General features: G+C 33.7%; 5 protein-coding genes across 11 annotated transcripts in view; 2 read left to right on the forward strand and 3 right to left on the reverse strand.

Annotated features, from left to right (window-relative positions):
* Atp8a (ATPase phospholipid transporting 8A1) overlaps positions 1-2,121 on the reverse strand; it is a 41,159-nt gene extending 39,038 nt beyond the window's left edge. For 2 of the 4 annotated variants that reach the window (XM_076420164.1, XM_076420168.1), the window contains exon 1: positions 1,529-2,120. The gene's annotated coding sequence lies outside the window, so the exon portion shown is untranslated. Of the gene's footprint in view, positions 1-1,528 lie in introns of all 4 variants that reach the window. The other 2 variants (XM_076420166.1, XM_076420167.1) reach the window with 2 other exon arrangements.
* Positions 2,122-3,026: 905 nt separating this feature from the next.
* Cmb (combover) lies at positions 3,027-9,347 on the forward strand. Its single transcript, XM_076420182.1, has 18 exons — positions 3,027-3,332; positions 3,399-3,637; positions 4,158-4,275; positions 4,348-4,487; positions 4,551-4,649; positions 4,713-4,826; positions 4,900-5,247; positions 5,324-5,623; positions 5,686-5,943; positions 6,030-6,162; positions 6,228-6,365; positions 6,814-7,246; positions 7,974-8,093; positions 8,157-8,414; positions 8,502-8,676; positions 8,773-8,949; positions 9,022-9,141; positions 9,208-9,347. The coding sequence occupies exons 2-18, from the start codon at positions 3,488-3,490 to the stop codon at positions 9,319-9,321; spliced, it is 3,195 nt and encodes a 1,064-aa protein (XP_076276297.1). The 5' UTR covers positions 3,027-3,332; positions 3,399-3,487; the 3' UTR covers positions 9,322-9,347.
* A 152-nt stretch (positions 9,348-9,499) lies between these two features.
* LOC143207105 (uncharacterized) lies at positions 9,500-12,028 on the reverse strand. Of its 2 annotated transcripts, XR_013008613.1 has the most exons (3): positions 11,217-12,024; positions 10,108-10,204; positions 9,949-9,966 (listed from the first exon to the last, which is right to left on the reverse strand). XR_013008613.1 is itself a non-coding variant. In XM_076420193.1 (2 exons), exons 1-2 carry the CDS (start codon positions 11,623-11,625, stop codon positions 9,630-9,632), a joined length of 744 nt encoding a protein of 247 aa, XP_076276308.1. In that variant the 5' UTR covers positions 11,626-12,028; the 3' UTR covers positions 9,500-9,629. The 2 variants fall into 2 exon arrangements, 1 of the variants encoding a protein (XP_076276308.1); XM_076420193.1 differs by lacking the exon at positions 10,108-10,204 and having other exon boundaries at positions 9,500-9,964; positions 11,217-12,028.
* A 993-nt stretch (positions 12,029-13,021) lies between these two features.
* Positions 13,022-22,263, forward strand: Sas-6 (Spindle assembly abnormal 6). Its single transcript, XM_076420192.1, has 7 exons — positions 13,022-13,444; positions 13,658-14,184; positions 14,258-15,006; positions 15,088-20,638; positions 20,715-20,939; positions 21,806-22,040; positions 22,122-22,263. Exons 1-4 carry the CDS (start codon positions 13,256-13,258, stop codon positions 15,636-15,638), a joined length of 2,016 nt encoding a protein of 671 aa, XP_076276307.1. The 5' UTR covers positions 13,022-13,255; the 3' UTR covers positions 15,639-20,638; positions 20,715-20,939; positions 21,806-22,040; positions 22,122-22,263.
* On the reverse strand, positions 17,117-20,141 carry Plekhm1 (Pleckstrin homology and RUN domain containing M1). 3 transcript variants are annotated; one of them, XM_076420191.1, is made up of 4 exons: positions 19,103-20,141; positions 18,837-18,997; positions 18,112-18,747; positions 17,117-18,033 (listed from the first exon to the last, which is right to left on the reverse strand). In XM_076420191.1, the coding sequence occupies exons 1-4, from the start codon at positions 20,139-20,141 to the stop codon at positions 17,872-17,874; spliced, it is 1,998 nt and encodes a 665-aa protein (XP_076276306.1). In that variant the 3' UTR covers positions 17,117-17,871. The 3 variants fall into 3 exon arrangements, with proteins under 3 accessions (XP_076276306.1, XP_076276305.1, XP_076276304.1); XM_076420190.1 differs by having other exon boundaries at positions 19,070-20,141; XM_076420189.1 differs by having other exon boundaries at positions 18,837-20,141.
* Positions 22,264-23,466: the final 1,203 nt, after the last annotated feature.

Here is a 23,466-nt window from a genome sequence, read left to right on the forward strand (position 1 = left end):
TAATAACTGTTACGACCACTCTGTTTCTGTTAAATAAGTTGCTTGAATTACGTAGGATGTTAATGGTTATTCGTTCATCGATCAACATGTATCTAAACATTTACTATTCAGACGAGACCACGAGCAAAAATAACTGCATCATCTTCCTTATGTCATGCTTTGTTGGTATCGTAATCTGTTAGCACGGTAGTGTGTAATGTGTTGTAACGTAAAGCTATAGCAAACGATATAAAATTTCACCGAGCTGCCTCTGAATAATATCATCGCAAAATTTAGAAACAGCGTGGGAATGTCCGCGGTATCTGATCTGTGTCAAGAGCAATTGTCTTTAATTCATGTTATCGTATTTACCGGCACGAAGTCCTCTAACTTAATTTCCCGAGACACCCGCAACGAACGTTCAATTAAAATCGGTCGCGATCTAAAAACGGTGGAGTTGAAATCCTGCAAAATTGTCTACGAGTGAAAGTTATTTTCGGCTAAACAGAATTTCTTGAAAGATCGTCGTGTTATTTATTATCCGTCGGGAAATACCGTGTGTGTATAGTAAATACTTCATCAGTGACTCATTCCTACCTGGCGCAGTGAAAGGAGATCGCTAAATCATAGTACGAATGTTCCAAATACGTACTCGTGACATGCTAAGCAAACAGTGCAAATTTCTGTTGATTAATCTATAGTATTTAAATTAAAATATATACCTATGATCTAACGATTTACTATACATATACAGAACCTCATTGTAGTGTTCATAGGTCTGAAATAATTTATTTCACTTTCCACCCTCCCGCCCCTGTGCATCTCTGCCGACAAAATACCATTAAAACGTTTTAACCTTTTCTTTTTTTCTTTCTTTCTATTTTGATAACTTCTAAGCGCTTTAAAACACAATTTAAAAAATTTCAATGCATAATGTTCGCGAATAAAAATACAAAATATCCTGCGAAGTCTTGCATGTACATATATCTTTTTAATTCATTCTGTTCTGCTAAAATGTTTTAACGACCTTCTCTTTGATTATTTCTATCTTCATAACATCCAAGCGCTTTAAGAAACAATTAAAAAAATTTCAATGCATAACGTTCGCGAATAATAATACAAAATATCCTGCGAAATCTTGTATATCTATTATGTAAATTAATTCTGTTCCGGTAGGATTGACATTTTCTCGGTAATTGCTGCCACAGTGCCCAAGGCATTTATTCAGAAAGTGGCCTTCGGTGTGTATACAGTATACATATACCGAAAGATTCTGATGTCAACAGACGAAAAAAATCCCGATACATACACATTTCAGTCGCGCGAAAAATATTTAAACAGGATAACAGAATTTTTCTGAAGGCAAATTACTGACACGAATAAGTATAAACATCGTAGCTTCTGGTATACTGCGTATCCAACTTTCTACCTATTCGATCCTACGTGAACTTCAAACGTTGACCATACGGGGTATAACCTCCAATGTTTTGTGTACACGCTAGTTAGACAGAAAGGATAATGGAAGATGTATGAGAAGAATAGTACTCACAGGGACCGTGCGGTGTGTCCGTATGAACTATACTGCCGCATTCATGTCGCCAGCTTGTCAGCATTTCACGGCGTCGGTAGATAAATCCAAGTAAACCCGAAGGAAGCTGCACAGCATGCACTTGCACACACACAGTAAATGTAGCCACTAGTACACACCCGCTGTCCCGCTGTGCTGCGCCCGGGTAAACTGGTTTCAAACGAAAATGTACAGTACTGTGCGTTTCGACGCAATAAGAACATACGGCGAACGATAACAACGACGATCCGCGGGGATCGTCGACGCCAATATACCAGATACCTTGTTGCGCTTAGTATTCAACCTTTACTTGACTCTCTCTCTCTTTTTTTTACAATTCAAGGATCTGCGCGGATCGGTTGTATATATGTCTCGCGAGCAGTACAAGGGAGCAACGCAACCAGCCGCGTGTACATGCAACACCATCGAGATGTACGTGGTGTTATCATAGACACTGCCTAGATTCTATGTACTCGATGTAAAGCATGTTGGAGTAACGTAACATATGACGGAATCGGTTTATTTATTATTAACCCCTCAGACTATTGGCGCGAAACACAAGCGTTCCTTCTACACAAAGTAGTATGGTGCAGCGTTGCGCTCAGATTAATTCTTCCGATCGCTAGTAAGGTGACGCCACGTACCGCCTCGTGATTGTTACCACGAACTAGATAAAAGAATAGATTACGCACCTTATGACATTTCGGAACCTTCGATTACCTTACCGAACTATGATATATTCGAAGAAATTTTCAAGTAGGTCCATGGTTGGTAATGCAGTGATCTCGAAGCATGAAAGCACATGAAAGCACGAACGAGATATAGGAGTGATGAAAGTATGAAAGTCTGTAAGAATGTTATGTCTATTTTTATACCCTGCCTGTGATTTGCTGTGATTTCATTTCACTATTTCAGGCTTACTAAGTCTGTAGTAATCATTTGTTAGTTACATAGATGTATACACAGCGAACGTCACACTAGAATTGTAAATTAATATATATAGATATACATGTACATATATATACATATACACATATGTAATACCCCTAATGATTTGACATTTGCCTTGATAGGTTGAAGAAAATATCAATGAAATATATCTTAGAAAATGGGGGGGGTTAAATCCATATATTATTGACGTACGCGTTTCTACGAGATAATTATATGTACGAATGTAATTTAAAATTAAGGAAATGATAAATTACTATATATATATATGCTGTTGTGATTATATTTTTGTTAAATTTGTTATGAATAATATGTAGGATTTTCTTTAAAAGTTTTCTGGAATGATATTTAGAATAGAATGAAAATAATCATCGAATAAATAGAGGACTGTAAGGAATAATTGGTTCAGTCTTTTTTTTCGTTTTTTTTCCAATAAAGTGCGGGGAAAACAATTGATTGTTACACGAATATCGAATATAGTAAAATCCTGAATATGGCAAGGTAACGCATGTCTTGTTTTGCAACCAAACATGTCAGTATTTAAAAATGGCCGTAGATACGAGTGACTGGAAGTGATTTTAATTGTACGACAATCGATATATTCTTATAATCGTTGCTGTAAATGCGTCAATGCCCTAACTTATTTATAGTATATCCTATTCTTTTTATTAGCCTGCCAAGTATTTTGACGTAAGAGCCTCGTGAATACCGATTTATACTTTTAATGCTATCCCGTTTCCCGTTCGTAGCATTTGACGGAACCAGAAGTAACTCAGTTACAACTTAATATTTGTCTGGCATGCATCTTCTTGCATAGTTTGCCCATCGATTTAGACAGGTAAATAATATTATATTCTTTCTAATAACTAAATTCTAAATTGATGTCGCGGTAACAATTGTGTAGCAAGGCTGAGAGCAAGGTTAACTGTGAAAAGCCAGTGAACCGAGAAAAACACTTCTCCAACAGTGTCAGAACATTCACAAAGAAAAACCATGTCGTCTGGCTTTAAAGATGGTCTACGGAATACAGGCACACTTCCAAAAAGCAATAGAAGAAATGATAGAAATAGGGAACGGTCAGCTGCTAATCAATTCATAAACCATTCCGCTTCTCACGGATGTGCTCAACATACTAACAATTTGGTAAATTAAAAAAAAAATAAATATGTTATTTCTAGCTTTTTCTCTTTTATGAAAGATATTTATTTCCATAATATTATATATTGTATTTACTGCTATCTAAATTATTGTATGTTACAATATTTTTTAAATTATTGAAACAAACTAAATAACGTTGTATCTTATTTAAATGTATCGAAACACAATTTTATTCGAATTTAATCTGCATACTATTGTGTAAACATGTGAAAAGTATTTTATATGTTATTAAAAAAACATTATAAGTTTAAATATAATAGGTTTCTTGAATCACTGTAATTTGAACTTTGTAAATGAAAACTTTATGCTGCATCTGTATATAGCATTTTAGAAGATAATCTATTAATAGATAGCTGAATGGTGGGGAAGTTCTCTCTAAGAATACGTATCCAGATACAATTCTACCTCGAGGCAGTAGGGTTACATTATTTCACTCACCATTTCTAGAAATCATTTCTCTATACACCTAATAAAGTTTGTCTAATTTAATAATTACATGTAATAGTATCAACTTGACTGGAAACCGGTTAGTGAAAGGAAACATTTAAGGATTACAAAGAACAGTAATACCAGATCAATTCCATCAGTACCATCGACATCTTTCCAAGATATATCTGAATTTGGTATATATTTAAATTCTCTTACGACTTCCGGTTTCTACAATTCAATTAATTCATATTTTCTTTATCACGCAGCATCATATACCTGTGGGCGGCCATACACTTACAGTGCAGAGGAACTTATACATTGGCAAAAGATGGGTCCACCTACAGATGCTCAAACTCAATCACCTTCACAATTTGAAGGAAGAAAACCTTCTAATGTTGATAAAATGGTAAACTATAAAACCAATTAATATTAATGAATATACAAATAAATCTTCATTAATCTATTACAGCCTGATAGAAGTCAAGTAGAAGCTCGTTTAAATAAAATTACAGAATGTATCAGAGTTACATCAACATTAATGGATTCTCTTGTTCAGTCCACCGATCCTGTAAGTACATACAAAATCAATAATAATGTAATTCAGTAACTAGCTCTGCACTTCATATTTCAGAGAGCACAAGCACTAAACGAGAAATTGGGCACCATGTTGGAAGATCTGTATGATAGCGAAAGAAAGTTAACCAGACTACTGGAACAATATGATAATCATGAAATGTTCTTCGAGGTTGTTACAAAATCCGTGCATATTTAGTTGTGTTTGTAAATTGGTAGATTCTATCCAAAGGTTTCTGTTCTAGAATGGTGAAAACGGAGATGAAAATAACGAGTTTAGTAGAGAAAATAAACTTCGCAAGGCAGAAGAGTTGCAAAGGAAACTTTCGCGACTAATGAAACATCAAGCTAGTGTGGTTGGAATGCAATTAAGTGTTACAGAGAAGCTAAACGAAGCACGCCAAGCTCAGCAATCTCTCTTACAAGATAATCAAAATGAAGTACCCACTATAAGCCCGTCATTACCTGTTGTGAATGTTGATCAGCTGGAATCTGCAACAGCAAAGTTGGCTGAACTTCAAACAAAGAAAAAACGCATGGACCATATTGTTGCAGAGTTGCAAGCTATGGAAATGTCTGACAGGGGTAGCTGTGTTAGTATACTATTTCTCATGACATAGTCGTAATTCAAAATAGAATGCATTATCATCCGTCAATTGTATATTTTAGAGTTTCGAAGGTTCAAGAAACTGTATAAGGGATAAATCTGCTGAACTAGAAGCTATGAAAGCACAGCTTGCACATTTAACAGCATTAATGGATGAAGTGACGAGAGCTCGTGAATGTCTCGATACAAATTCTGACGCTGAACCGGAAGTAGATTTAAACGGCGATATAGCATCTGCTTTAAATTCTAATGAAGAAGAAAATGGAACGAACATTACGTTCGAACGACAAAATGATGTTGACGAGAAGAGTCACGAAAACGCTAAAAACGTAGAAAATAGGCCTACCGTTGAAGAAATTCAGGTAAAATCATAAATATTTACATGTGCATAATAAATTGCGTTTACACGTAATTCTTTTTACAGGCTTTTACGCAAGAGTTACGCGAACAATCTGCTTTGTTGCAAAATACTAGGATAGAATTACAACGATTGAAACAACCATCAAATTCAACATCAACGACAACAGCTCATTCTAATCCTACAACTGTTTTTCCCATACCGACTCCTCCCCCGTCAGTTACAACATCAACTAGTTCCGATAAAAAATTGGATAACAACAGTTTTTCAGAGGCTTTGCCAATTCAAGGAAAAATACGTCAAATTGAGGATCGTATGCGAAAGGTACTTTCTAAATATTTCTTTTGCGCATGAAGATAAACTAAAATTCTAATGTAAACTCATATCACTTTTGTTCTATGGTGTAATAGGATTCATCACATTCGTCTAGCGTCAATCGTGATTTAGGAGGACCAACTGATTTAAATAGCCACAGAAGTTCCAATTCCCATATTAGTAGCACAAGCACCCCTGCTAATGTTTGGCCTCCTTCCGCTGTAACAGGTAAAGTACATCACAGCAAACCGTCATTACGTTTAAACTTCAAATTTCTGACTTGTAACATATAGGAGGTTCCAATGAGCAAAGTGTAGATGATGTATCGACAGAAAATTTAATGGACAACGCTCAGACAACGGCCATTGAGAATGGATTCAATGGAAATTGGTGGACATATCCACCACCCCCATTAAATCAATTGCAACATGGTAAGATATATGGAGTGCACTGAAAATTGTTAAATAAATTGTAAAGGCTAATCTACTTAAAAAGATAAATTGGATTATTTTCGAAAATGTTAAGATTGAACATACTTTGTCAGCTGAATCACAATTTTCGAGGTGTTATATATTGATAGAAAGATTAACACTAAACCTACCGAGCCTTAAAAGTAACTGGTACATTTTCCCTTAATTTTTATCAGAGATAAATCATAACAAGATTGATTTTATTTAGACTTTGTGCGGCTCCTATTGTAATGCGTGCTCTACTAAAGATATCTATACAATCATTTCGTATGAAATCACTTTTATAATTTCAATAATTGTAAAATAAAAAATCTGGAACTGGTCGTTTTAACCAGTGGTGGTAGGTTTAGTGTTAAGGAACTTAAGAAGTCTGTAGTGTATAAGAATAAAGAGTATGCGATCTTTTCAGGTTCCTCTGAATATTATCGACAATTAGTGTTAGGATCTCAAGCTCAACAACTTCAGATGATGGGTACTACAATACAACAGTGTTGTCAATTATTATGGTCCCAACAGCGTGAATTACAAGCCATGCGCACAGCTATTAATCAGCTGCAAACACAATTGAGACAAACACACTTGCAACAGCGAAGTAATAACAGTGAAAATAATGATGAATATTCTAATTTAAGTCGTAACGCTCATCACCTTGGTGAAACATTAGATTCTACATTGCCACCAAGTTCGTCACTACCAAATTTGGTGTCATTACCAAACTCTTCTCCTGCATTCTCTCACAATGCTACAGCAACTTCTGCTAATTCTCAACATCAACAACAGCAACTGAATAATCAAGTACCACCTGGAAATAGAGCGAACAACTATTGGGATAATTTTAGAAGGTAATGAAATGTCCATGTATGGTTACCTGATATGATTTCTATTATTTGTCCTAGTGCTGTGGAAATGTAATCTATATTGATACAATTGTATCGTATACCCAATTGGAGTTTTTACATCATGTAATCATTCAATATAAGATTTGGTTTTTCATTTATGAAATTCAGTTTTTTTAATCAATGTCCTTTTCTTTTTCAATCGGATGTTGTTAAAAAAAAGGGAACATAACTTTTTCAATACATTTAGGTACATTATAATCAGTAGACCGTGTACATCCATCTATCATTTTTGTGTAAATCTAGTTTTATCATTGCATAAAATAATAAACTTCACAGTCTACCTGTGCACTCTTTGTTCTTACTTACCCTCGTTTATACCATATCACGTAAATCACCGTTGATTTTAATTCTATAGTCCAGTGGTTAGTGAATATGAAACTAAATGAGGATAGTATATTGGTACGTAAACTATGGGTATGTAAAATAACGTGTTGAAGAATTCAATGAATTGAAATATTTTAATTCTGACTAACAATATATGCTCCAACGACAATAACTGAGGCTTCACTTTTTCTTGTTCCGATTTTGTTTTGGTTTCTTTTTTTTTTTTTGAAGTTTCATTTTCTACAATATTTCTACATTAATCATTTTACCTGGCAATGCATGGTATGAGTATATTGGAAATGATCGTACATAGAAATTGATATTTGCTTGTATTTGAAATTTTCAGTTATTCCAGACAAAACTTGCTCTCAGGGAATGCAAAAACTGTGACTGACGCTGCAACAGGTGCTGTTACAAATTCAACGTCCACCGGACATGCCATGTCTACCGTCAATACCTCTCTCATGTACGTAGTTACATAAACTATTTATATAACTAGACTTTCATGTATGATAAATTTTAATTAAAGAAAAGACAAACGCAATCGAGAGCAAGGAGCTGATAATTTGCCTTTACCTACATTGAGTGTGGCAGAAGCGCAATATTCTTTGAATTTGCAATTACCATCGAATTTGCAGCAGCAAGAGAGGGAAAATACTGTGACACGTAGCAATATTTTAACGAATGAAGTATCTCAACAACAGGTTGACAATCTATGGGAAGAATCACATTCAACATTTCGACTACCATCCATTATAAATGATGAACATCCACTTCCAAACTCAAGGTATGATTATTCACGGTACAACTATGTATATTAATTACTTCATATTCTAAACATTCAGGTATATTCGTTTTTATATGTATTATCTAGTCCGGAACTGAGGGAAGTCCTAAGCTTACTAATTTCAGTAAATAAAAAGCAGCCAGATTATTTACTTACTGTACTAAGAGAAATTAAAAACATAAGCGAAGATAACAGACTACGACCTCGTCTACTGAGATCACTGCGTTCTTTGCAGGATATGCAACCTTTGAACAATCCATTGGTTAGCTCATTTTTACAAATATATTTGCATATCTATGCTACATCTGTACCATCATTTTGGAGACACGGTATAGATTCATAATACTTTTTTTTACAGAATGAAACGACTGATCAAACTGCTAGCGAAAGTTGTCAATCTAGCGACGAAGATTCCGAAATAGATCTAGTATTGGATGTGGGCGCAGAAAATCATTCGTCCATTGCAGAATTAATTGTGACATCTCAAGCAAGAACTTCAATGTCCCCTGCTTTGTTAGATCATTTAGATATGCCAGTAAGTTTTATTATTAGCATTCAAGTAGATATTTGAAACTGTTTCATTTCATACTTCATGTATTCTCTATAGGGAACATCTTCAATTGATTCTGCACGCGTTCTGCCTTTAACATCTTCCATTAAATCTGGTTATAATGAAGATTTGGCAGAAGCGGATCAGTCGAGACCTGAATCTTCTGGCAATAAACAGGTATGTAAAATGTAACTTTGAAACATGTATTACCAAACATAATTAAAATATCATTGTTCTTTGTAGATCTCCAACAATGAAGAAGATGATGACCAAGGTCAAGACGAAGCAATTGGACCCTTAGTTTCTACTCAAACATCAGATTGTGAAATCGATATCCTTAATATTCTCGATAGTTAAATTCCATTTTTATATACATTAGAATTCTAAGCTTTTTTTTTGCGTTAGGTATTATATTTTTACTTACTTTAATACTTTATAGTGCGTCAATATCTTTCTCCTAAGAGTGAGAATGTGACAAAAAATCTTTTATCAATCGTAACATGCATTATCTAAGTTATAATAAACTTTGTAGCTCTTAAGAAAGGTAAATATTTATTTTTAACTTTATGGTACAATGTAACGACATACTTATGAGTAACAAATATACAACTTCTGATGTGAATACAAAAAATATAAATGTTAGAAACGATTGTCATGTACCCTAATTAAAATTCTGTCTCCGTGCAATCATTATCAAGCGTTTGTAGTCGTTGGAAATGGTAAATAGAGCACCCATGTGTTTCAAATAAAGCTGTTTCGTACTCAGCATTATTTTCAAGCGATTTCAATGTATTGCTTGACAATAAATGTTCTGTATTACTTAAGAGATTATGGTTACCTGCTGTCAAACAGCAGCCCTTGTTTCTTACAGCAACATGTTGTTCTATGGTTTTGTTGTCAGTAGTGGTTATATGCAATAGTTCCGACTCATAAGACACCTTGGCCAATCCATAGTCCTTTGAATTTCTTGTACCATGGTGTGCGTGGTGGTTACCACCGCCTCTGAAAGGAAACCCAGAAACTTATCGACTAATTTGGTTGGATACATTCTAGGTCATCCATTTTGTCAGCAAATAATGTCCTTACCATAGAAAAAAGACCAAACTTACTAAGTGTCATTAGTTTATGAAAAAATATTAGCACCTGTGCTTTCCATTGCATACCATTATCCATGGTACAGAAGATGACAGGATGCATTACGCTTCAAAATAAATTTAATGCCAGGATCGGATGAAAATCTCTGTGGTCACACGTAAATACACAAACCTTATCCCCATAGGGATGTAAATCGAATATTCATACATTTACAATATTAGTTGATATAATGTAGTATCGAAAGTATGGTATAGGTTTCGCACTCCAAATTTACCCTTTTGCAAATGAATTTCACCCTTTCGCAAATCATTTTTACACTTTTGCAAATCAATTTCCCCTTTTCAAATCAAATTCAACCTTCTGCAAATCAATTTCACCCATTGAGAATATTTAAAATTAATTATTCATGTATATTTAGATTAAACTATATATTTATTTAGCAACACATGAATGGTGTCATTATTGCGAGGGAAACACAATTGGATTTATATATTACAAGATTATATATTAATCCAAAAGGGGCTACAATGAATATAGATATCTATTTACACATAGTTTTCATACATTACAAAGTTAATGAATAGGTAGTTACTTTTAAATAAGTATCTGATGTACATTTTTTCAATAAATAAAATTAATTTACATTTGATTTGATTTTTATTACAAAAACTTACTTAATACTTTATTTGCAAAAGGTTGAAATTGATTTCCAAAAGGGTGAAAGTCATTTACAAGAAATTGAATTTGATTTGCGAAAAGGTGAAATTTTTTCATTTACAAAAAGGTGAAGTCCATTTGCAAAAGGGTGAAATTGATTTACAAATTGGTGAATTTGGAGTGTAAAACATGTAACGCTATCATCGTTTATTCATTATACCTATCCACTGATCGCTACTTGCTACCCTACCAATGGTCTACTTTTAGATTTCTCTTATTATACATTTCTTTTTATTCCAACATGTATGTATTTTCCCGCTCAAATATGCACAGAAGAAAATACAACGACCTCTAACAAGATCCAGTCGAATCACGTACAAATATGAATTGATGAGGTCGAGGTTTCGTGTGAATAGTCACTCGAATTAAAAACAGAAACATTAACGAATCTCGCTCGCATGGAAAAATTCGAAATAATGATATTGCGAATTCTCTCCTACCTTCGCGAAATTTTTTTGGATCGTCGACAGGGTAGCGATCACCGTTGCTCCGTTTCCGGTTTCTCCGTCGGAGCGTATCCGTGTAGCTGTGGGCCGCCTGTTCTTGACGCTGCTGTTGCTGATCGCTAGCCTTCAATCGATTTTGTGCTGATGCTTCTAGAATCACGGAATCGTTATTCAAATAGCGCGATGCCATAGAATAATCGTATCCGTCCTCGTCAATTTCCATAGCTGTGTCATAAGTACAGGGACTGTGTACCGGCGTTTCACTAACTTCCTCGTGTTCTAATACAGGATTCAGTTGGTTCTCTTTTTTAAAATTCGGCACGTAACCATAATATGTGTTTGACGACATGAACGATGGAACGACCGCTCTCGTATTATACATAGCACTGCTAGCTACCGCCATGATTAACCTTTTCTTTTAATACCGATTTCTAACAGTACCACCGAAATACTAAAGAATATGTAAGGATCGCGTACGTTTAACAAACTGATAAAAAGAAAGAAACAGAAAGCACCATAAAACGAACACGACGTTGACACTTTCCGAGAAGAACAGCGAATGTAGTTCAGGTGGAAGCCGAATACGCTCGAGTGGTGGATCGGCAACGTTCGGCCGTACTCGCTCGATTTAGTCCATTTCTTTCAATCCCCACCAACTTGCGGTTCCATCAATCGAGACACACATAGAAATTTCCTATGATTACATTAGTTATGTGACTCAACGTTCGGAGGTATTTTCAGGAGATGATTCTATTGTAAAACCAAACATGATTTTGAAACGATTGGAACGGCATTCAAACATTCATGTGAAATACACAGTACGCAGCCGTTGACAGCGCTGCGTTCTCATTGGTCGGTTACATTGCATAACAAACGATATTGAAATCACTTTATTCTTACAAACTGAATATTGAAGTAACTTTGCTTTTGCATATATGTACTAGCCCGTTAAAACATTCTTCGAAGACCTTGATCAATATTACGGATTTATTTTAAGAGATACATGATTCTTCGAATTATTCTGAAAAAAGCGCAGTTTGAATGAATGGCTTCATAATACGAGGAGAGTATCATGAGGGGGAGGCTTCACCCACTTGGCACGCTCCCCGATTATACAGCTGTTAGTGAAACGCTGTGAAACAGTCGATTGCAGTCGATTATCTCACCTGTTTATGCTATGCACACTGTGCACAGAGAGGAAATGAGAGTTCTCAAGTCCGGGTTTTCAGTGTCCTCATCTTTTTCAGTTATAACGCTCTACCGTAGAACAGAACCTTTTACTTCATTTTTAGAACCCTATACGGACAAAAATGGTGGCAGAAAATACCCCGGGCGTGAGCACTCTCATTTCCTGTCTGCTACTTTGTTTAGAGTTTCATTAAATGCCTCTGCGTATGATTTACTATTTTTACTTGCGTTTGAAAATGTTTCAAACCAAATGTTCGAGTACTGAACCTACTTTGCGTTATTATTCGTTTGTGCCATGATTTGTGTTCATTATTAGGAAATCATGTCGAATCTACCAAGCATTCAAATATAGGTAAATGTTGCCTTATAAAAATGGCATATAACTAAAATTTATTCAAATGCCCCACAATTTTCAATACAAAATAGATGCTTGGAGAAGGAAATTTATTCCATTATTTTCCACAAATGGATATGTATAATTTCAATAATTGTAATAATACATGCCGGTCATTTAACGTTCTTATTATACTAAAAAAGTGGTTACAGTATTGCTCACAATACTGCTGAATGCTCAACGAGGAATGATATTGCTCAACGAGGAAGAAAATGTCCGTAATTTCTGTGGGGAGGGGCAGTAATGGTAAAGCGTGACGCTAAGATGGCAGCACTGGAAACTAAGCGTGCATCAATTGGGGATGTAAATTACAGGATTTAAAAGTTACGATACCTACATATTTTTTTTGGTTCATTAAAGATAGACAAATGAATCAAAAACCAAATTCCCGTTTCCGAAAATACCGGGTGATCAAAGGCTAACAAATGACCGCTAAACGTATGGGCATACGATGAATTATTTGAATAATTCAATAGTTGGTGGAGTGACTAGTGATTCTGGCCTCCAGTTGAACAATGTTGAAGTATTATATAGTAAAGTGCAAAGAGTTTATATTAAGCCACAACATAAAGAAGAACGGCAACGAGAACTTCGCGTTAACGTGGAAATTCATGCTGGTCTCAGTCCCGTTTGTCGCAAGGTAAATATTTCATTCGATCACGTTAACCTATACTGACATAGTGATCTATACAATTTCAGTGCGTTTGTATTCTTTCACAATTCTAACGAAAGCCGTTTATTATTACCTTATGTACTTTTTAATGTGCGTATTTGATTTCTTGATTTTAAAAATCTGTCACTGAAATATCTGTAGAATAATATTGTGTAATAACATTGTGTGTTTACATTTCAGAGCTTGTGTGTTTTGCTAGCAGATGACGACGATCCCTGCTTTCTGTACTCGTTATTCATCACAGACGACGATTTTAAAGTGTTGAAATCCCAGCAGGGATTATTGGTGGACTTTGATAATTTTGCGACTCAATTAATATGTTTATTAGAACAATGTCAAATGCCATCGGCAGGTTTGTCAAAAACTCCACCGAAATTTTTATTACTGTTAGCGGAAGAAGGTGGAGAATGGATATTAAAACTGGTTGAAACGAATAATTTCAAGCATCTGTGCCATTTAAGCCTGAATATATCGCCTGCAAGCGATTCTGATTTGAAAACACATATGGCTATGAAAATTAAACAGTTGAAAGAAAATATTCTGCAGCAAAGTAGGAACGCAGTCACGCTTGAAGCTAGATTAACTGATTTAACGAATAAGGTAGAAATAAAGACAAAGGAATTAGAACAATTAGAACAGAAATGTAACGCAGAAAGAAGTCAGATGCAATTATCTTCTAGCGAACAAATAAGTCTAGAAAAAGATAGGTATGTAAAGTTACGCATCATTTTATCAAATACATTTCCTAGATGTATGTGAAATATTATTGGTATTTTACAGATTCGCTAAAGCTCGATTAGAATGGCAATGTCAAAGCGAGAAAGATAAATTAGAAGTGGAACGCAGACACACGGAAATTGTAAAAGAGCTGCATACAGAACTTGCAGAACTACGTACGCAAAATTTAACATACAAAGATAAGTTGTCTGTTCTAGAAGTAACAAACATAGAACAAATAAAGCAGCAGCAACATCTTGAGAGAGAGCTTAATGTTACACAAAGAGATTTAAATTTACTGAAGAAGCAAAACTCTAAATTAGATACGGACTATCATGAAAAAGATAAAACTGTAAACAGTTTGAGAACTAAAGTCGCTGTGCTTGAACAAGAATTGAAAGACAAAGGTATACTTATTGGCAAGCATACAGAAATGTTGAAAACAGCGAAAGAACAGAAACAACATTTGGAGGATCTTTTAGCTGACAAAGAGGGACAGTTACAGAGAAAACAAAATTCTTTGCGGAACTTGAGCGATGAATTAGTTAAAGCTAATGAAATATTAACGAAATTACAGAACGAGCTAGCTTCTACTAAATCAAAATTGAAATTAAGGACGAGTATAGCACTTGAGCAAGAACGGTTGTTAGATACGAAACAAAAAGAGGTTGGCCAATTAGAAAATAAAATGGAGAACTTGGTTAAAGAAGCAAGAGATGCAAAAGCTGAGGTCGAAAATTTAAAGGAGCAACTTAAAATATTACAGAACCAGTTAGAAGAAAAAGAAAAAATAATAAAAAACAACGATAATGGTAAGACACTATTTCTGTTGATTATTCCTTAAGAAATTGTACAAACGGTTCTACTTTAATTATTCTAATTTATGTTCACAGTGATTAGTTGGTTAAATCGACGATTAGCAGACAATCAGTCTCCATTACAAAATGCTACTGTAACAGCACCGATAACTGTACCTTCTTCAGTTCAGCTGACTCTTCCGAGAACAAATAAATTAATTACAAATAAATATGAAACACGTACTCCCGCACCTAGTACAATGCAGTCAAATATGTTGTCTGGGCTACCAATGAGGAATCCAATTGTACAAAATCCAAATATTAATCAAACAACACGCATGTCTGCACGATCTATGGGTGTTGGTATTACTGACAGTACGATGGGTATATCAACGTTTAACAAAAGTGGCCAAATATCAAGTACCAGTACTCCTATGGAAAGGATTAATTCTTTAAATAAGTTATCTGGAAATGTCGCAGGCTCTTCTTCGACGCCAGCTGTAATAGAAAATAATAATTCGTGTTTACCATCAAATGGTACAAAAGCGAAAAGTTCGAGTGCTACTTTACAAGGTGGATTAAGGAGAGCTGGTTTGTCAGACAAACCAATTTTGCCATCTGCGTATTTTCCAAAAACCTTACATTGATCTAAGATTCGAACAGACTTCAAAGTTGTGTTATTATCATAAAAAGGAACGCTGCAGGTTGAAACATCATTCCAAATTAAATTGGCAGTATTTCAAACATGATGATAAGAGACAGTACAAATAGTTACTCAACTGAAAAGTATTATTAAATGAAGGTTCAGATTCCAAGTTAAAAAATACTATTGTAAAGTTGTATGTATGTATGTATATAAGAAAATAATATGAATATTTATTTTCTTATTACAAAAAGAATTCTAAAAAGATATTTGCATCTACAAGTATTTTCATTGAGACTCTGTCTAGGTGTGTTGAATGTAAATGGATGATTGAATTGTGTGATTGAGAAGTACATATCTACATGAGTAAATTACCATTCACAACAGAGAATCTCATTCAAGAGACAATACAGTATTCTGCATTTCTACGCATAATATACGTTAGACTTAAAACATTAATCAGAGAGTGATACACATATCACAAACATTTTCAAAATCGGTTTTTATGCCACTGTAAATTACGAATAAACATTTCATTATTATGTAATATTTATTTTAGATCATAATGCAACAAAGTGCCAATAACAATTCGAACTTTTCTAAATCGATACATGTCTCATTGCTCATAATGTTGTTATATTGCATAAAATCGTAAGTTTGTTTTGTGAATAGGTACCTGGAAAAATCTTAAGTAGGCACTGAGATCTTGTAAATATTATTTTTTATAAACATTTTAAACTTCAATATAATAAGCGAAAGTATTAAATAATTTGAATTAAGAAAATCGATGTGCCTTATAATGCAAGTTAGACTAGAAAAGTTCATTCTTTTATATAAAATATTTCACGACATTCTTTTAGAATTTATGTATAATCTCTTATCTATCGCAACATATTAAAACCTTATAACTCTGAATTAGTTAATATAAATACACGAAATTAATAAAAATAATATACATATATTTATGTTTTATAAGATATAATTCTGTTCAAATATTTTATATTTTGCCAGTCATATTAACATGATGTATTGTATTTTTAGTATATTAATTTAGAATTATTTATTAATTAAATCAAAATCGTAGTACAAATGAAATTACTAAAAAATGAACTTCAGAAGCTGTACGGTTTCCAAAAATGTGAAGGAAAATGTAAATACATTAGAAACACGTATTATTGATAAACCACAATTATGTATTCTTTAAGAAGCTCTTTATGGTTTATCTTACAGTTTTGTTCACATGAATTATTTCTAGTCTATAAGGTACTTCACACACATATTCATTTAGTTCAGTAACACAATGACGTACTTCATTATGGAAAAACACATTTTGCATATACTGGTTACCATTTAATAGCATAATATGCTTCATATTATGAAGTAAAAATATTCATTGTTAAGCAATATATAAAATATTTGTTTTAACAAAGTTTAATTGAGAAACCTATTACACACTATCTTAACATAATGAGAGTCAGTATATACAAATTCCAATTTTTATTTACACAATTTAGTACATTAAAAAACCAATAGGTTTAGTATATATACATGCATGATACAAGGATGTCGCTTACAAAGCACGGTGATTTTTTACATTTGAGAAATATAACAGTATTAAGCATAGTAAATACAAAATAATTGCATAAATGTATGGCCAATATATTTTACTACCTTTTGTACATAATGTTTTAATAAAATGTATATTACATAATATTGATACTGTGTATAGATTTCAAAATCGAGCTATCTTAAAAACAAGAAGCTTTTCTTGTAACAAGCAACAATTAAAAGCTATGATATGAAATTTAATTTGCTATATTATACGTCAAGTATTATCTATATTATGACAAAAGTATTATTCAAAATGCATTCATAAACCATAAATAATAAAGACGATAGAATAAATTTGATATAAAGTATAAAAAAGATAAACTTTTAAATTAAGCAAAATACAAGAAAGGTATTCAATTAGTGTATCATTTAAATATGGCCAGGATACCTTATTTAACTCTTATCGATCCTCCACGTATACAGATCGTTCATTGTTCAATGCTATATCAAATGTTATTGAAAAATGTGTAAGATTCTTATATATTACAGATACAAAATAATTTTTAGTAAATTAAAATAATTTAGCTTTGATAACATTAGAAACCAATTAAGTAATCAGTTTATAAAAAAAACAATACTGCACACGTTTTTTACAATAAAAACATGTAATTTTCTAAAAATTTTACTTATTCGTTTGTATTAGCTTTTAATGCACCATCCACTAATAAGTCTGTACAGCCCACATCTAAAAGTGGCAGATCTATTCGTTTGCGTCTACGTTCACATTTTGGACATGGTTTATGTGCATTTAAACATTCAATATGAAATACTGCATTACAGGCTCCACACTAAAATCACACAATACATAGTTCAGTAATAAGAGGTTTAGTAATTAAATTCGAATAGGAAAATTAACATTAACTTACTCTATATGTAGACTCCATATTAAAAGGATATATAACGTTTGGATTAGTACAAATTTCGCATATAAAACCCTTTTGACTGCAAAGCCAACAATTTAGAACATGATTTCTTGCAAATTCCACAACTTTCTGTAATTGTTGTGCAAGGGTTCCATTAGGTATGTCAAGAAGATCAGAAATAGAGTATTGATGAACATGTTCGTATAGATAGTCTCTGGGTGCAACTTTCTTTTGCAAAGATTCAATAATAGGTTCACGACAAGTGAACAAATAGGCTCTCAGTAAATTCAATTGAATTCTTAATGATTGCAATTGAGCCATACTATCCACAGCCATATAAATTCGTGGATTCAAGACTTTCAAGTCTAGCAACACCGAACAATCCTGCAAATATGCTGCAGCTTTATTGCATACAGGATAGTGTTTCAAATCCCAATTATAAATGACTTTTGATGGAATAATGTATTCGTTCGGTGACATGCAGGTAGAACAATAATAATGTCCTAAATACGCACAAACGTGTGCTTTTGAAAATGTCATACCAATTGCATGACCACAATCGAAACAACAATAATTTTGTAGATCCAAACCCTTTTCTCTGGGAAGTTTTCCCAATTGTTCATCGAAATTGATTTCAACCTAAAAGCAAGGAAAGGATTAGAGATTGTTTTTTGAAATGTACAAAATTTATCCGTTTAAGAGATAATAAATTCCATGTAAAATTATACCTTATTTTCTGATTGAGCTTTGCTTCCATTGTCAGCTGTTTCCTTTTTCGGATATTTTTTTAAAAATTCCTGAAGGTCCGGCGTTGATGTGTTACCAGCGATTTGATAGCTTTGAACAATCGATTCATACGTGGCCCCGTCACCTGGTGTACGAGGTGCATCTGTTGCAGAGTCAGGAGATATTACGGAGGAAGTTAAAGAAGACTCACAGTCTTCGAATGATGTTGACCAACCTAATTTTCTAATTAATGAATTTCCGACCGTACTTGCAGCAGTATCCTGTGATGTCTCAGGATTTTGTAAAGTAATTTCAATCCCTGAATCTTCGGTATCAGGCATTGGGTTAGTGTCTACGGTACTAGTATTTACACTAGTATTTAAAACTTGTTGTTCTTCTTCTAATACTTCTGAAGTTGATTCCTCTTCTACTTTTGTAGGTGTCATGTTGCTTAGATTGTTCACTAAATGTTCCGCACCGATATTATTTGACTTTCCAGTAGCCAATATAATTTTTAAAGCTTCATCTTCAGTAAGAGAAACTACATTGTTAAGCGCAGACTGTGATGAATTAAAAGATCCCAAACTACCGATAGAACTAGCTGTTTCTACTTCATCCGAATTTTCGCTATCTCTTAATCCTGTAGGTATTGTTTTCGCAACGTCGATTGCACTCTGTACGGGACAAGATTTCATCGGTGGTGACCATATACCTGCTAATAGAAGAGGCGTAGACGACCAATAATTTAAAATACTTCCGCTACAGGCAATTTTAAAGCGAATGTGTTCAAGATTCTCGATTAATCTTTGCGCTACTTCCACAAGATCCAAATCTCTAATGAACGCGTAAGGATTGTAATACGGCTTCAAGGCTGAATTGTCTCTCCTGATTGAAGAAAAGTAGCTAGCTAACAGACCTTCGTTTAACGCTAGTCGTATCCAAGCTCTGCAATATCCAACTTCTGTATTGATTTGACTGAATGTTTGTATTTGATCTATGATCTGTCGATGGGAGAAAACTAATAGAGGACCCCAAAAGCTCGGCTGCGGCATTGTATCTAGGTCTGGACCACTTAGAACTTCTGTTACACGATTTAAAAGACTGTTCTTTAAGCCGTGTAAGAAAATCGCTTCCAACACAGAACAAAGAGTCATGGTTTCTTCGCAATTGCCAATTATAACGTTCTCTGCACCTGGTGCTCCTTCTATTTCCATCACGCTGACGTTTAACTGCTTTTGCAGTGATTGTTTGACCATCACATTCCTCTTGTTGGTCATAGAGTTGACAGTCTTCAAAAACGAATTCATTTTTCCGAATTTGACGTGACACAGAAGATGTAGTCGTACTATTGTAATTTATTCTTTCAAGCATCTTCGCTTCTCGAATCAACAGGAGTTACCTAAATGTTCCAAGGTAACTCGGTGGGACAATCGTGATGTATAGTAACACAGTGTAGCAGATATTAGATAAATTAAATCTGTACGACCCGAACATTACGTTTATACTGACAAAGAAACAAGGAAGTGCCGCGAAATGCAATATAAATCATAGCGTGATAAGAAAAGTGGATGAACTTCGAACCAGTTGTAATACATTCCAGTGTTATCTCTTCCCTCTTGTTCAATGTATATTCGAGAAATAGGTTATTACATCATGTAAAAACAAAACACTGCAAGAGACCTCCTTCATATCTTGAATTTCTGTTTCCTGGTTTTGGCTTCGAATCGAATTTACGTTTCTTTTCTTTTTCGTCGATAAGTCGATAACTACGTACTTTTCTGATCAAGCAAAACACTAATTCAATGTGAGTACACGAAACATGATTTATCAATATTTTCGTCACTGAACAAGCATCTAAATATCTGCGACATCAACGATAGATCGCGCTGTGATGCATATCTGTGCAAGATACTTACATCTACATGCATCTACAGATCTACATCGTACTGATCGTACATTACATCGTACATCGTACATCAGCAGGTGCTAGGTGGTAGTGATTAGTGATGCACTTGACACGCGTTGCTCATTATTTAGAATTGCTGATAACCTTTTACAAGGACAATTATACTTAATGACGTGTTATCAGCGTAATTATTATACTGGTAGGTTGTAATATTGAAAATATTATGCAATCCACAATATAGAAATCCAAATTGTATCCTTCTATCTTTTTTCAAAATAAAACAATTAATATCGTAATACTAATGATTACATAGACTCCGGATATTTATGCAAAATAAAAAGTTTGTGCATCAATTACAAGATGCAGGAACTAAATATAAATTTATATTCTTCATTAATAATTTTAATGAGATGAAAATAAATCTTTTACTATTTTCACTGTTTTAAATTGCACTTGTTCATTTTTGTTATAAATGCATAAAATCCGGAGTCTACTAATGATAATGATCAATAAATGAAACGAAAGCCATGTAACAATTACAGTTTAAATTAATTATCCAATATTTCAAAATGTTTTAATTATTTGGGTAAACTTTATATATACTATATATTATATTTATATATGTATACATATAATCTAGTAGTACCAAAAACCAACACAATATATAAAATCAATTCTCATTTATTAAAAAGTACATTTTTTGATCAATTAGTTTGTATACATTTTTTACATGAATATCAGTTCATTTATTTATTTTGATTCTTAAAAAAAATAATCACGATGTGTGCAGTAAGTAGTATAATAATATATGTATATAGAATTTACACACGCGTTGAGTCACGTGTATTTAGATTTTGTATCAATGCCAACTAACAATAAAGTCGCTGTGCTTGAACAAGAATTACAAGACAAAGGTATACTTATTGGTAAACAGCAAAAGAACAGAAACAACAATTGGAGGATCTTTTAGCTGACAAAGAGGGACAGTTACAGAGAAAACAAAATTCTTTGCGGAACTTGAGCGATAAATTAGTTTAAGCTAATGAAATATTGACGAAATTACAGAACGAGCTAGCTTCTACTAAATCAAAATTAAAATTAAGAATGAGCATAGCACTTGAGCAAGAACGGTTGTTACGTACGAAACAAAAAGAAGTTGGCCAATTAGAAAATAAAATGGAGAACTTGGTTAAAGAAGCAAGAGATGTAAAAGCTGAGGTCGAAAATTTAAAGGAGCAACTTAAAATATTACAGAACCAGTTAGAAAAAAAAGAAGAAATAATAAAAAACAACGATTTTGGTAAGACACTATTTCTGTTGATTATTCCTTAAGAAATTGTACAAACAGTGCTACTCTAATTATTCTAATTTATGTTCACAGTGATTAGTTGGTTAAATCGACGATTAGAAGACAATCAGTCTCCATTATAAAATTTCTACTGTAACAGCTCTGATTACTGTACCTTCTTCAGTTTACCTCACTCTTCTGAGAACAAATAAATTAATTACAAATAAATATGAAACACATTCTCCCTCACCTAGTACAATGCAGTCAAATATGTTGTCTGGGCTATCGATGAGGAATCCAAATGTACAAAATCCAAATATTAAACAACACACATGTTCGCACAGTTTATGGCTGTTAGTATTACTAACAGTAGGATGGGTAAATCAACGTTTAACAAAAGTGGCCAAATATCAAGTACCAGTACTCCTATGGAAAGGATTAATTCTTTAAATAAGTTATCTGGACATGTCGCAGACCCTTTTTCGACGCCAGCTGTAATAGAAAATAATAACTCGTGTTTACATTAATATTGTGTCACATGTCAGAAGTTTCCTTTTAGAATTAGCTACACATTCATTTACGTATTTCATCTAAATTGTGGGTCTCTAATTTACTGAAAAACTCTTAAGGGGGTAGATCCGTTTCTAGGATTGCAAGGGTGCGGGATGCGCGTTCTCATTTCTCAATAAATCAAAGATGGGGCTTTTCACTAGTCAAAAGCGCTAGATAAAAGATCAATTGAGACCGCAATCATTCTCGAAAGTCCTATTTTTACGTTTACGAGACGTAATTTGCATTATTCGGCAGCTTTATTTGCATTATTTGTAAGCATACAGCTGCGTATGTAGTTACTTTGCCGAATAATGCAAATTACGCTTCGGAAACGTAAAAGTAGGATTTTTGAGGCCGATCGCGGCCTATAGACTGATCTTTTATCTAGCGCTTTTCACTACTGGAAAAGCCCATCTTTGCATTATCTAGAAATGAGTTCACCCCCTTAATACCATTTTTACTTTATTTTTACCACAAGGAATCTTCTAACGAACGGCATACATTTTCCTTTTTTATAAAACTGCCGATTTATAATTATAACTAGACTGTATATAGGTGTTATTATTTTGTATTTGTAGCAAAAAATACCATTTTCAACTGAATTAAATTATTAAAGGATAAAATTGATGCACAAATGTTTTATTATGCAGGAATATCTCAAATCTGATTATAACATACACAGTACCAGGTGCATAAAATACAATAGAATAAGCTCCGTAAAATAAAAATATAGTCAAGTTTTCAATGTGAGTGCCTTCGGCGAACTTAAATCTTTCGCCAAATTGTGTGTTTTTGGGTGATGCCTATTGTATCTATTGTTCGTGCATAAAAGTTCGATTGTGCTCGCCATTCCTATCGGTACACCTTGCCATTGAAAGCAGCAGTC

The sequence above is a fragment of the Lasioglossum baleicum genome, chromosome 3, assembly GCF_051020765.1.
Source record: "Lasioglossum baleicum chromosome 3, iyLasBale1, whole genome shotgun sequence".
In the NCBI taxonomy this organism is placed as follows: domain Eukaryota; kingdom Metazoa; phylum Arthropoda; class Insecta; order Hymenoptera; family Halictidae; genus Lasioglossum; species Lasioglossum baleicum.